The following is a 14,502-nucleotide window of genomic DNA, read 5'->3' on the forward strand; positions in this document are numbered from 1 at the left end:
ATGCCAAGATTAATGGTGTCCATTTTACTATTAAGGTTTATTAAATGCACTTCACAATCAGTGACTGGGCAGTTTTTCTGGATTACCGTTTGCTTGTCATGCTGGATGACGGGTTTGGCTTTCAATTCCGCGAGTGTGTTGCATTTTAAAAAGCGGAGTTTTCCATTATGATGGGTGATGTTCATCGGCTTGTGTTACTATTCAGAGGAAGATGATTTTCTTTAGAGACCCACAATGAGCAGTTGGCCCCTTATCTTGGACAGGAGAATCTGGTTAATTCTGACAGCATGTTTTGTATTTTTAAAGCAACATTGTGAGAACATGAAGTGGTCCAAGTGGTGAAAAATATTACCACAGCAGAATTATTACATTATAATCATAAGCCTCATCATTCCATTGAAGGAATATACTGTAGGCAGCAAGTGTGACTTGCTGGGAATTATGGCTCAGGGCAAATGAGCAGGTGGTAAAGGTGCGCGAGTGGTAAAGGTGTGCGGGTGGTAAAGGTGAGCGGGTGGTAAAGTAAAGCGGGTGGTAAAGGTGCGCAGGTGGTAAAGGTGCACAAGTGGTAAAGGTGAGAGGGTGGTAAAGGTGCACAAGTGGTAAAGGTGAGAGGGTGGTAAAGGTGCGCGGGTGGTAAAGGTGAGCGAGTGTTACAGGTGAGTAGGTGGTAAAGATGTGCGGGTGGTAAAGGTGAGCGGGTGGTAAAGGTGAGCGGGTGGTAAAGGTGCGCGGGTTCACAAATCCGCATGTGAGCATGCATAATATTTACCTACTATACAACTTAGAGTTATGCTAGAAAAAAAATATTTAAAAAAAATATTTTAATCCTCGGGGCGGCATGGTGGTGCAGTGGTTAGCACTGTTGCCTCACACCTCTGGTACCTGGGTTCGAATCTCCGCCTGGGTCACATGTGTGTGGAGTTTGCATGTTCTCCCCATGTCGTCGTGGGGTTTCCTCCGGGTACTCCGGTTTCCCCCCACAGTCCAAAAACATGCTGAGGCTAATTGGAGTTGCAAAATTGCCCATCAGTGTGTATGTGTGAGTGAATGGTGTGTGAGTGTGCCCTGCGATGGGCTGGCCCCCCATCCAGGGTTGTTCCCAGCCTCGTGCCCATTGCTTCTGGGATAGGCTCCGGACCCCCCGCGACCCAATAGGATAAGCGGATTGGAAAATGGATGGATGGATGGATTTTAATCCTCAAGACTTTTTCAAGAAAGCCTCTTAACATGTGGTATAGCCTCTGTACTAATTTAATTTCTTTCACTGGTAATTCTTTGTCCTAAGCATCTTTTTTTATGTATGTGTGTTAGGTCCAAATTTCTAGAAAATTCTTGACTGTACCTCACGCCACAAAAATCTGGAAGTCTTCAGAGCTGAAGAGTGAGTCTGCTGCACCTGCACGGGACAGGAGAAGCACGCGAGGCCTGACACTGACCCTATTCTCACGTCCTGGTTCTTCTGAGTAATATACGACTGTGGGTAAATTGTAAAATCATATGCTGTGTATTTTTTAATGAAAATGGTAGCTGCATCATGCAATGACTCGTGCCCTGTGGTGCCTGGGATGAGCTCCAGATGCACCACAACCATGTATTTAGATAGAAAGAAGAGGATGGATGGATTAAATAATGTGTGTCACTGAAGTGAGGCTGAGGACACAAATGAAGCGTCTTCAAAGATGATAATTGTGTATGCCATACCCCGCCTAAAATTTATGATGACAATTATTCTGCCATAACACTGACCTCTGATCAGTATAAGGTTAACGTACAAAGTCTAGAAGGACGTCTAATTGCCCTGGAACATCTAACTGTTTCCTGGGCGTCCTGTAAGCCATCAAGCGCACGCTATTCCAGCGCTGACCTGGGAAAGTACAGCACATGACCCCCCTCCCCCCCCTCCTTCTCAGACAGGGAAGCAGTGTATCATCTCACAGGAGCAACAGTTCAAAGGTCACCGTGCCCTCCGACGCAGGTTAGAGCCTCGCGTGGTTGCTTCACTAGTGTGCAGCATAAACTCGCTGGTTGCAGAAAGTTCTTCTGCTCCCCTTGAGCTGAAGAAAAGATGCTTTAAGGCTTCTGCTCAACCGTTAAACACTACTACCCTGTTCCCTTTACATCCCCTCCTCTCTGCTCCGAATTCATCAGCCAGAGCACCCCGTGGGCCCTCGGGAAGGGGGAGTTCGAGGTGCGATTCAGACTACAATCACCACAAGACACATGGAATGGAGTGCTTTCCTCTGAGGTCAAAGTTCATCGAAGAGAGTAACCACCGACCGATTTGCTCTGTAACCGTGGGAACAGGTGGGTCTGACGTCAGTCACATAAGAAGAACAGAATGCAGGTCAGTAAAAGAGGACCAGACACTCTTGCGGCCACAAAAAGCCGCTTTAATGGCAGTAATAATAATGTCTTAGTGACGCTTGCAAGGCCAGTGGCATCTGAGACATGAAGCAGGGTGCTTCTATAGTACTGATGGATGTGGCTTTGATTCTAATTAACAAGTAATAAAATTCTGAGGGATAGTTTCCTGTGGTTTGAGCAAAATTAAGCTACTAATTGTAAAAAACTGTCAGTCGATGTACAAAAGATCTGGTTTGTTTTGGGGGGGTTTAGTGATTTATTAATTTTTTTTTGCCGTTTCCAGTTACTTAATTTTACAATAAAAAGATTGCTATGACGAATGTTTAAGCATCAATGTAAGTCAAGGACACTTTTCACTCACGCTGTTAAATAAGGCTGGATATGATTGTCTGCGTGTCAGTTTCACTCAGCCACACCTTGGCCTACAAAGAGCCGCTCTTTTCTCCTTTCATGAGTAGATCTCCAACTCAGGGTCCAGGATGCAGGAGCATGAAAGAGTGATTCCATCAGCCAGCTTTCCTAGTCACTCACCTCACACTTTTATCCCAAGCGATCACTCACATAATTAACTAAATATTCTCCGTGAGGAAGCTTAAGTGTCTACAGATTCTAGAATCTGGAGTGTTGATTTAATGTCAGAATTAGAACTTCAGTGTAACATTTCAGTTAAAAGACGAATTTTCTAACAACCCCCAGCCCCTGCTGGCTCTTCACGGGTAGCTACATTCTCCTTTTCAAACCATAGGAGATGCTTATTTTGGTCAGTTTTGCTGGCTATATCTTGCCTTCTGAAATCAGTTGGGGTGGCAGTAGTTAGGTTGAGGCTTGACGGAGATCTCTATGACCGACAGCAACATGGCATGGAAGGGTGACCTTGTAGTGTTACAGAGAGCCGGCATTTCCTGCCAGCCATCCAACAAGATCTGCCATATGGCCAGCAGAACCTGAAAGCCATCTCCTTCCATACCACCCCAATGTCAGTGTGGCCATTTTATTTAATGCAAGGAAGGGATGATGGTGGCAAAGTATATTCTATTGAAGTGACACAAAAAAAAAATTGAAGAAAACTTTCAATTGTTTCAGTCACTATCAGAAAAGTGGAAGGTATCCCACACCAAAGAATTTAACAGATCTTCTAACTTATTGATGCATGAAGATCATGACTGTTACATGATGCCTTAATTGCTATGACTAATACACTGTCAGGTGTGCAAGCTCTGACATTCCTGCAAGGTTTGTTGGTTGGAACCATCGACATTTATAGACCAGGAACCACTTCTCCAGGTGAAGTTTCGGGGAACTTTCACAGGCCGATTCATCGTCTGAGGTCACTGGTTAAAACTCATTCAGGCTACTGTTAGACAAAATAGCATGATATCTACTGACAGGTGACAGTCAGTCATATGAAAGCACTGTGCTTTGTATTCTAAAAATAGAGTTTATGTAACAGTTAAATATCAATTCATCTTACGCCTGCTCATCCCATGTAGGGATGAGTGGAGTATTTGGGACCTATATCGTAGGGCACAAGGCGCGGTACACCCTGCACAGGACGCCAGTCCATCACTGGGCACACTCAAAGTCAGCCATTATGGGCAATTTAGGGATGCCAGTTAGTGGGAGGAACCTCCACACGCCTACGCATCTGCAAAGCACCGGTGGACACCCAATTTTGCTGCCGTACATATTCCAATGCATAGCGCCAATGACGCTGTAAAGTGACAGGCGAGGAAGCAGCAGACCAGCGTGTCTGACCTTCACAGGACGACAGCTAATCGAATGCAAGTGCTGATATGCTAATCTGGCATCATGGAGCTGCCATAGCATGTAGGCTAATCAGCTCCACTGCAGAAAAGTAATTTCCCCACAGGAAGCCAAAGTTAACGCTACGAAATATTAGCAAAACAGAAAGAAGTGGAAGAACTTAATAACGCTAATTTACATTTAATACCCTTTTTTTCGGACACTTCCACACTCATATAAATTTCACAGTACAAAAGAAAACTGGGGTCCAGGCGCTGCGCGTGGACCCGCCGGGAAGCCACGAGGCTGCGCGGGGGGGGGCAGTCTGACGGAGTCTTCGTTGTGCTGACAGCCAGGCACTGCTTGTGCATTTAAATGATTGGCAGTTTATTCTGGTGAATATATTGTGATATGATGTTTGTGATACACGACCAGGCATTTGCCGTAATTGGTCGTATGGTCTTCTCATATTTTAATGCCATTTCATTTGCGGTAATGCAACTGGGAAGCTAAATCGAAGAATCTGGAACCTTCGGTGTACTTTCTCCAGTAAATTATTTGCCGCAGTCACCCAGAATATTTCTACAGATTACAAAGTTCCCTCTAACTGCCCCAGGCTAAAACATACATCCATATATTTTCACTAACTGATTATCCAGTTAGTCCTCGGACAGGTGGAAAACCTTTCTGAACGACCTCGTTCGCGCATTTAACATGACAGGTTTCTTTCGGTTATTGGCAGTTCTGTGTGCACAGCAGCCCAGCGAAGCATGTCTAAATAACTGTCAAATTATTGTGGGTTCTGAATACTAATATGTTCAAAATATATTTGCAATTTAGTAGGCTTATTTTAAATAAACCACTTGATAGACTATGTTCAATAAGCACGATAAACGCGATGCGGCCTTTCCTTCAGAGTATTATTCTGAAAATGTTTGTTGTGATTATCAATATATGCAAAATATTGATCCGCCACATTTTATGCCGTTACGTTTGCATCGCCATAGCTGTTCCAAGTGCCACCTGCTGCACATAATATAAAAGAAAAACATTTGATTGATTTACGTGTTTTAGGTTGATACATTGTAATTGTTTATAACCACTTCTTTGAGAATAAATGTTTCAGTATGATTTTCTTGTGCACTAAAAATGTCATTTTACTGGCCTGCTTAATCGACAAGTTTTAAATACGTCTTAGGCAATTAAGTCAATGTAAAAGTCAATTTGACCACATGTAGGCAAATCGTATGCACTCGTTTTTTACGGAATACTCCAGTGTAGAGACACAAAGAATATGTATATACACACATTTTATAGGACAGACAGTGTCCGAAAATTGTATATTTAAGTTCTATCATGCTTTTCTGAATGCATGACTGATATTTTCCATTGAATTCAGCCCCTCCCTTCAAATCCAGCCTTCAGGTGAAAAACAAAAAAAATCTAAAGATTTAAACATCAGAGGGGGTTGTCTGGTTGAGCCAATCAGCTGTCTTCCCCGCCATAGATCACAGCTATAATACACAGTATTAAAGCCAGACTCTCCTCACTAGCGGTTGCAGCCCGCTTAGAATTGCGTCCACAAGTCGTTTCTTTTTTCATCGCGTGCTGCAGACACTCTGCTCCGATGCCTTTAGTTATCAGCAAAGCAGACGCTGCCGTTTACACACCTGCATCGGTGCGAATCACTGGATAAATACCAGAGCCGGAGGAAAAACGCAGCGCTGGAGGGTATACGGGACAGAGCGCACCAGTGAGCCCGAATACTGCCGGCTACATGTGCGACGGCTTATGAATTATTTCAGTCAGCTGACGAAATGCAGACGTTAATGAGGTTTATGCTGGCGGCTTTCGTCTGCCTCTCCTTTGCGTCCTCCGGGTTGGCGTGCGGACCGGGCAGGGGATTCGGCAAAAACAGGAGACACCCGAAGAAGCTGACCCCTCTGGCATACAAACAGTTCATCCCTAACGTCGCTGAGAAGACGCTGGGGGCCAGTGGCAGATACGAGGGCAAGATCACAAGGAACTCCGATAGGTTTAAGGAGCTGACTCCTAACTACAATCCTGACATTATCTTCAAGGATGAAGAGAACACGAGTGCGGACAGACTGATGACACAGGTACGTTGGCGAACTCGAATCTATTCCTTGGATCGTACCTCTAACCAACCTTTAAATGATCTCCAAAGTTTAAATCCACTATCCATTTTCTGTGCTTTGTGTTGTAAGAACTTCCATAGTAGCAGTTGAAAGAGGATTCATAAATATATCGGAAATCACCCGGCACAAACAATTAATCCATTAAAAAACATGAAGTCGCATCTCAAATATGTATTCCAAATTTATGCTGCTTAAGTTAAATTGGGTTTTCAGTGGGTAAGTTTAAGTATGCATGGACGCACATTGTATACACACTCATCTTCTAAATTTAGTCCACTCTCGTTCTGTTACTCTATGTCAATCACATGACATCTAAATATAGACGGGAATAAAACACGCCGGTATCCTACAGGAGTCTGGACGTCAGAGGTTAACTGCGGCACGCGGCAGGATACACCCATTCTCAGCTGTGTTCATTAGGGAAATATCGACGTTTCTAAGAAGGGATGTTCTGTAGACCATTACATTGGATGGTGATGGACTCTGGAACTAGATACAAACATGAATCCTTTGTCTACAGGTGAAAATGTGGTGATCCGCTTGTAAGAGAAGGTGCATTTAAGGTTGTTGGGAAAGAAATCTGTGACTTCTGGTTAGTATAAGACATGCGCCAGATCTTACTATCGTGTTTCACGTCTCTGGTATTTTAAGCGCTGATGCCCGTTGAGGTTAATAGGGTCCCATTATACACTGTAAGTGCACGAGAAAGTGTGAATCTGTAATCTTCCGCTTCACTAGATGATATAGTTAAGAAGCCTTTTTCTTTCTCTGTTTTATATGTCCGTATGGTAATTGAGTTGATTTTAAATGCCTGGATATGCAGGATCGCGGACACGTTATCTTTTATAAGACAATGACTGAACGAACCTCTTTAGGCTAGTAACCTGCGGTCATCGTCGTTCAAGGCTATGGTATGTACAAAGGAAAACACTTCGGTTTTTGGTCCTTTATCGCTCGGGACAGGTGGAAATTGTATTAGCAATTCGGCCGAGTGTGTCCTGTCGTACCGCCATGGATGGATGGGTAGTTCTATGAAGGTGAATGTAGCTTTGATTGGAAACGGTCACTCTGGGACAAGTCTGTCTTCCTCTGTATCTTTTCAGGCTTATGGCGATCAGTTTCCCGCGACTCATTTTTCATTACGTATTGAAACTATAGTTAAACTGTCCCAGTTTTAAGTGAAGTATTTTAAAATGGGTAAAACTACATGGTACTACCTAAGATATTTACTCAACTAAAATGCTGAGTAAAATATAAGATCGAATGTATTATTTTTAAGTTCCACTTCACAGCAGCGACAGACTGAAAATCATTATAAGCTACACTATGTAGTATGAAAGCCTTGCAAATCAAGGGGGAAATTTAACGAGTTCATCTTGAATGTGTTATTATGTCAGGTACCTGTTAAGTGTTTCCAGCGCCAGTTAATCTGTGAAGAGGTTAGGAGGCGGTAGTAAGCGGTTGTCGAACAAATTTATCTGGGTACAAAGCCCTAAAAAGAGCCCCGCTGAGCTTCAAGGTAGGCGGGCAGAATACGTCTTGATTTGCGGCACCTGATCCAGCGAATTAATACATGGTTTTGGCGGTTCTTTCTGAACGAGACTGAAGACGTTTCTTATCCCTGCGCGCCACATGCAACGATTATCTGCATCGTTTGTTCCTAATATTTTACAATGTCTCTGACAGGTCATCTGTAAATGCATACAGATGTTTTAGGTTTTATTGCGATCGTGGCTTTAGCGTCGTCTCCTCGGCTCTTTAGAACTGGTGGAGGTGGTGCACGAAGGTGTTTGTACAATGGGCCCACGTTCAATGGCATAAGTGCTGATAAAATGCAAAATATGTAATGTTTCTTGAATTACTATCCGGTTTTAAATGGCTAATCGTTTCATTCTGATTTGTGGACACGGGTTTTGATGTCTTATAAACAGCAAATCATCCGTGCACTTTAACGTTAGAAAAATATCTTAAAATGTAATTGATCGATACATTAAGCCAGGGGTGTCAAACTCTGGTCCTGGAGGGCCGGAGTCCTGCGCAAATTTTGGTTTACCCTCATTTAACACACCTGATTCAACTCCTTGTGCTAATTACCACAGAGATCATAAGCTAAATAATTTGTAGTGGAACAGGGAAAGAACTAAGCTACACAGGGTTCCGGCCCCCCAGGACTGCAGTTTGACACCCCTGCGTTAGACTGCAAGCTTCAGGTCATTCGACTTGTCGATCAAACTGACGAAATCAATGGCTGCAGTCAAGATTTCAAAACTGTTCTGCACTTAAAGACAAGGTAGGCTATCTGTAAGGGTGTTAATTTTGTAAATTTAAAAAATAAAACTGCATTGTTTTCATCCAGGACCATTCCAAACAAAACAATTACTTGGGTTATGTATAGTTTTCGAAATATCGCTTATATTCCCGCTGAAACTCGGGACTTGGCCATTGCATTGCGGTGTAAATATTTATACATCCATTCATCCGCCCATCTTCCAAACCGCTTATCTAATATAGCCTGTATTATACAGGGTCGCAATGAACAAATGTTATATTTAAGATCAATATCATTTGCACGTTCATTTTTAAAGGCTCTCCCTCTCTCTTCTCAGAGGTGCAAGGATAAGCTGAATTCGTTGGCTATTTCGGTCATGAATCAGTGGCCGGGAGTCAAGCTTCGTGTGACAGAAGGCTGGGACGAGGACGGGAATCACTTTGACGAGTCCCTACATTACGAGGGAAGAGCCGTGGATATAACGACCTCTGACAGAGACAAAAGCAAGTACGGAACCCTCTCCAGGCTCGCGGTGGAGGCTGGATTTGATTGGGTTTATTATGAATCAAAAGCCCACATTCATTGCTCGGTCAAAGCAGGTGAGGGCGTTGACTTTACCAATGTTTACAGTCTTTGGGATAATAAAACACAATGGAAGTTCCGAGTTTGCGTGGGTGCATATCCTGTGTTTCCACAAATATTTCTACGAAGGCTTTGGTGCGGAGCATGGAGTTATCCTCGCAACTGGATTATGCGTGTTTGTCCGTTTAACCCGAAGTGCTCATTAGTGTTTACTAATTAAAACCGTCCACATTTAAGAAAAGTCACACAGGTTGCATTTTAATTGCTATAATCATCATACATTCAGTTATGTTCTTGCTTTAGGTGTACTGTAGCCCATTTCACAGAACGGCATCGCTTTCCGTGGTGAATATCACGGTATTCTTACTGTCATATAGGACAGCTACAAATAGATAAACTTTGCACAGCTTATTTTATTAAGCGTTCACTTAAATATGACAGATAAACGGAGACGGTACCAAAATATGTATGAAGAACCATTTCTTCATCGTTTGTCACCAAGTTCCATTATTATTGCAGTTAAAAATAACGTCCCCAATAAAATGCCACTATTTGGCTTGCTTATTTGTAAATGCGGCAGTCAAGAAATGAATCATTGACACAGAACTCTTATCGATGCAAAATTGGCGCTTTGGTTAATTTATAGTGCTTATAATTACGATATACATATACGACTTCTGGAAAATTTGCATCCTAAGTTGGTCGGCGCGTTCTATTTGCAGTCAAGCCTATAATGTATACATTTCAAATTCATCCTGAGATCCTTAAGAACAACATCGTAAAGCTCGTCAGTTCTGGGACCTGTTCCTGAAAAGAATAAGACAATGACATATTGGACCAGAGCGAAATTTGGTTTTCAATTGACTTCACGGCCAAGAACTTGCATTATGATTAAAGGCTTAAGTGAAAAAGGGAAATTTTGATTTCTGTTTACCGAACGTAGGCCTGTGCTCCCAAACGCCGGAGCACAATGCAGCTCGCTCTGAAAACCTGGACCGACAACGTAGCGGATAATGTTAGCAGGAATAACAGGGCGTTAGTGACAAGCAGCTCTAAGTATTTAGGGCTTAATTTGCAATTCAAACGCAGGACTTCGTTGCCTTGCAAAGTCGGCTCCGCTGTGCAAATATGCACTACAACTGCCCGGTTGCCTGGGAGTACGTGCGTGAATTAGCGCATGGGGGGTTTCTGCACCTGAGCAAATAAGGGCATAGCAGCTGGGAAACGCAGAAGCACCAAGATGAATCCGAATTGGTTTCTAATTAGTAGCGCTAAGTCAGGCTTTCCAAGACACTGACTCACGCCCATTTTATTTTAACTGGTCGAGAGGCTAAGATAACAGAACTGGCTTTGTTAAGTTACCTTCAGTGGTATAGTTATCTTATTCGTGTATCTCTTTAATAATATGCAAATTAAGAATTAGCATACATTAGTAACCTACTTTAAAGTATTTCTCTAAATTGTATACGTAGGCCTACAATAATATAGCCCTAAATGTGCATATTTGACATTTTTGATGACTAAAAGTACGTGAAATCTACGTTTCATTTAGTTATGTACTAATTAAATGTACTATTTCATATTTAGGCCTATGTGGAAAAGAAGTTCTGCTATTCTGTTATCACGCTCTCATTTTTGCTAAGTTAAAAGTGCCAGTGTTCTGTTTACAGAAAACTCGGTTGCAGCTAAATCTGGCGGGTGTTTCCCGGGGACGGCCTTCGTCTCACTCGAAGACGGACGTCAAAAGCCTATCAGGGATCTGAGGGTCGGCGACAAGGTCTTGTCAGCTGACAGTCAAGGGAACCTCGTCTATAGCGACTTCATTATGTTCATGGACCAGGACGTGAACACGTCGAGAGTTTTCTATGTGATCGAAACGCAGAAACCCACGAGGAGACTCACCCTCACGGCGGCTCATCTCCTGTTCGTCCTCGACAACAGGACCGATTTGTTCGGCGGCATGAGAGCCACTTTTGCTAGCAGCGTAAAACCAGGACAAATGGTTTGGGTAGTGGATGACCTACAAGCCCAGCTGAAGGCAGTCACCGTTCAGAGGATTTATACGGAGGAGCACAGAAGCTCGTTCGCTCCGGTTACAGAACAAGGCACCATCGTGGTCGATCAAGTACTAGCTTCGTGCTACGCGGTAATAGAGGACCATGCATGGGCTCACTGGGCTTTCGCACCCGTCAGGTGGAGTTACAGATTCGTCTCATTTCTATTTCCGATAGGTGGCGCAACGACAAACGATGTCCTGAAATCGGACGGCATTCACTGGTTCTCAAAGCTGCTGTACCAAATAGGAACGTGGGTGCTGGGCAGCCACTCTTTACATCCTTTAGGGTTGCCAATAAACTCCAGCTGAAATAAGAAATACCGTGACGTCGGACAACAAAAATATATACACAGAAAGGCCAAAAGCCCGGAGTAATTCCCGGATATTTATTTAACATTTAAACTCACCATCTTTAAAAGAATAAACGGACCTGTAAGAGATTAAAACTTATTTTGAGTAATTTATTATCGAACTGTCAAAATTAAATGAACTGTCGCTGGAATCATACGGACTAATCGAGTGTTTGCGCAGAATTTATTTTTGTGAACTTAAAAAAAAACAGACATTACAGACACAATGTCCCACGGATTTGTGCACTTGCCTGTTTTATTGTGGGAAATTAACGTTCTTCTCGAAGTGGGAGGGAAAATAAATTATATTTTTTTACAGAATTGTAAAATAGTTTATTACTTAACCATGTCTTGAAAACAGTGTAACATATTTTATTTAAACTCTAACTGCTGCAAAATATCAAGTCTAGGATTTTTTTTAATTAGGTTATTGTTACTATGACGTAAGCTACTTGTTCAAATGCCAAAATTGGTCAGTATCCACTGCGTTTTGTGTATTTTTTTTCGACAATGCTTACATGAAAAATAAACAACTGCTGTAAGAGTAGGACACAAGCAGATATTTTTAATGTTTAATACGGAGAAAAATTAATATACGTGAAACCTGTAAGATTCACACTTACGTTGATCATAATGAGGCCGCACGCTGTTTAACTGTCGTGTTAATTTGTAAAGTTTATGAAGTGTGTGATAATTTCAAAGTGAGAAAACATTCAGTGTTCTCATCTTTCTGTTAAATATGCTGATATGACTGAATGTAACTGCTGCATTTAGTTGTGACTGAATCTTCAAATGTTTCCAGGTTGTACTGCCACTGAAAGTGAAACATATTTAAATCATGATGCTTTTGTATCGTTTCTTTCAGCTGAGCTCTCCTTTACATATATCTAGCAAAAGTGAACTGAAACTACAATGGACATACTTCTTTTTGTTGGATAAGGAAATAGTAAATATCGATAACTTTTTTTTAAAGAATCATATCTTACATAACATACATTTACTTTTAGGCAATCGAAGTCGTCAGTCATTCAAAAGGTAACGTCAATGCACGTGACCTCACCCACAATCCAAGGACGTTCACGTGGGTGGACATGGCTTTATGGCGTCTCTTGGTTCAATAGAAGTTACATGTCAAACGCAAAAGGGGCGCTGCTGGGTCCTCCACGCTTTGGAGTTCCTGCCAACTGGATTAATTCATAACGGTATTTGTCGTTATTAATGCAGTTCAAAAATAAATTTCTGTTCTCTTGACATTGTGGACTCGATGATACAGCAGTGCCATCTTGTGGTCAAGTTCGGCTAAGTATTATTTTGCAGAAATCCAGCCCCGGTGATTGTATTTCGTTATTTAGTTAATAGCGGACACATTTTCCAACAGGGCCATAACACAGGGTTTCCCCACTCTCACGCAACTGGCGTGACACTCACGCTTTCAGACTCTCACGCTCAAGCAAGAAATCTTACGGCAAATCTATATTATTCAATTATAAACCTAAAAATAGCTACATCAAAAGCGCTGGGGTAGGCTGCAAACCCTATAGGCTATTTACAAGGTTATTAAACTGTTATATACATGTAAATGAGTGTGCAGATTTGTCTCGAATTGAAAATCTTGCACCAGCCAGCTGACCAAAGTTGGCAACACTGATAACCAAAGGGAGTAAGTTAAGTTCAGTCGGTTTAATTATTTAACCCTGCTCAAGGATTAAATTGTTTTGATATTGTGATATTTTGATAGATAAATGTATTAATGCCATCACATATAAGTGCTGGAGCTCTTCTCCAAGCCCAGAACAGCTCACATCATCCTGTTCACATGGTCTTTATATCATTGTAGTGTGAACATCAGTCACATGATCTCACAGCTACACAAATATGTATGAAAAACCACATAGTATCAACTATAATACACCTTCAGAAAAGACAATGTATAGCAGTTATAAGACGGTTATCCTGATGCAATTTTGCAAAATGTCCAAAGCATGCAACTTCACTGAGTGCTGAAGGGCTGAAGAATGGCAGCTGCACTTCGACAAGCCTGTGTGCTTCTGGTTGCTAACCTCACACTGCGTGGTTAAGCAAATGTGTTTTTGTTTGGTAAGCCTAGAACGTTTTCTAATGCCTCCTGGTGCCACAACAGCCGGGCGTATCATCACAATCTCATGAGAACAAAATCCACTGAATCCATTGAGGAGGAGAGGAGAGGGGGTACTTCTGCACACCTCTCTGTGAGTGCCCCCTGCCAAATGGATGAAGATGATCATAGGTTCACCGACCTCATCTGGCCTGAGATGCATCGTCATTGCGGGGAGATCCCAGCCGAACTTACTTGCCGCCCATCCAGAGCAGCCTGGGAGAAGGGAAACATGCAGGCCAGCTGCTGCGTAAACCACCCAGTCTCCAGGTGCCAACAAGTAGAGCAGAAATTTAATCACAATATAGCTTCAAGGCTTCCGCCATTGAGCTGCTAGCTTGTGCTAGCTTCTGTTAGCCTTACTGGACCTCCCCTGAGTCAGATATTCTCTCTCCCTGCCCATCACAAATACACACCAGCAAGAGACAATTAGGATAAATGTGCAAATACACAGTTAGCAGAGACAGAATTTGTAAGGTTTCCTCAGACAGCCAATAAGATGTCACCATCATGAGAGATCATCAATCTGGCCACTTAACATCCTCCAGTAAAGCCCTGTTTCTATAGCGCTGCCCTAGCATCCAATCAATGCACTCGAGACAAAGACAGGTGGCTAAATACTGATGAATGATCTGGACAGGCTGTAAAAAGAACAGAAAAACTTTAATTACTTAATGGAACAAGAAAGTCATGGCCTGTGAATACTGTGTTACGACAAGAAGTGGAATTCCATCCACATCTTTCAAGGATACTGCATTCCGTTGACACTGCAAAGCTGAAACATGTAGGAAACTCGGGAGCTAAGAGCAGCTGTGACCTCGGACTCTCGCAGGTACAAAAGG

The 14,502-nt window shown here is 42.5% G+C and overlaps 2 protein-coding genes across 3 annotated transcripts in view; one reads left to right on the plus strand and one right to left on the minus strand.

Moving 5' to 3' along the window:
- The window catches only part of LOC125740757 (RNA-binding protein 33-like), a 57,376-nt gene that overhangs the window by 19,328 nt on the left and 23,546 nt on the right, over nucleotides 1-14,502 (minus strand). The window lies entirely within an intron of this gene.
- LOC125740758 (sonic hedgehog protein A-like) lies at nucleotides 5,677-12,777 on the plus strand. Of its 2 annotated transcripts, XM_049012382.1 has the most exons (4): nucleotides 5,677-6,230; nucleotides 8,876-9,137; nucleotides 10,791-11,266; nucleotides 11,352-12,777. In XM_049012382.1, the coding sequence occupies exons 1-4, from the start codon at nucleotides 5,928-5,930 to the stop codon at nucleotides 11,376-11,378; spliced, it is 1,068 nt and encodes a 355-aa protein (XP_048868339.1). In that variant the 5' UTR covers nucleotides 5,677-5,927; the 3' UTR covers nucleotides 11,379-12,777. The 2 variants fall into 2 exon arrangements, with proteins under 2 accessions (XP_048868339.1, XP_048868338.1); XM_049012381.1 differs by having other exon boundaries at nucleotides 10,791-12,777.

This window comes from Brienomyrus brachyistius, chromosome 4 (assembly GCF_023856365.1).
Source record: "Brienomyrus brachyistius isolate T26 chromosome 4, BBRACH_0.4, whole genome shotgun sequence".
Taxonomy (NCBI): domain Eukaryota; kingdom Metazoa; phylum Chordata; class Actinopteri; order Osteoglossiformes; family Mormyridae; genus Brienomyrus; species Brienomyrus brachyistius.

What these genes read in the sequence shown, in the direction of transcription:
- LOC125740758 (XM_049012381.1), top strand. Translation starts at nt 5,928, where the DNA reads ATGCAGACGTTAATGAGGTTTATGCTGGCGGCTTTCGTCTGCCTCTCC. An exon ending in CGGACAGACTGATGACACAG is followed by an intron (nt 6,231 to 8,875) that starts GTACGTTGGCGA and finishes CTCTCTTCTCAG; the next exon opens with AGGTGCAAGGATAAGCTGAA. An exon ending in TCATTGCTCGGTCAAAGCAG is followed by an intron (nt 9,138 to 10,790) that starts GTGAGGGCGTTG and finishes TTCTGTTTACAG; the next exon opens with AAAACTCGGTTGCAGCTAAA.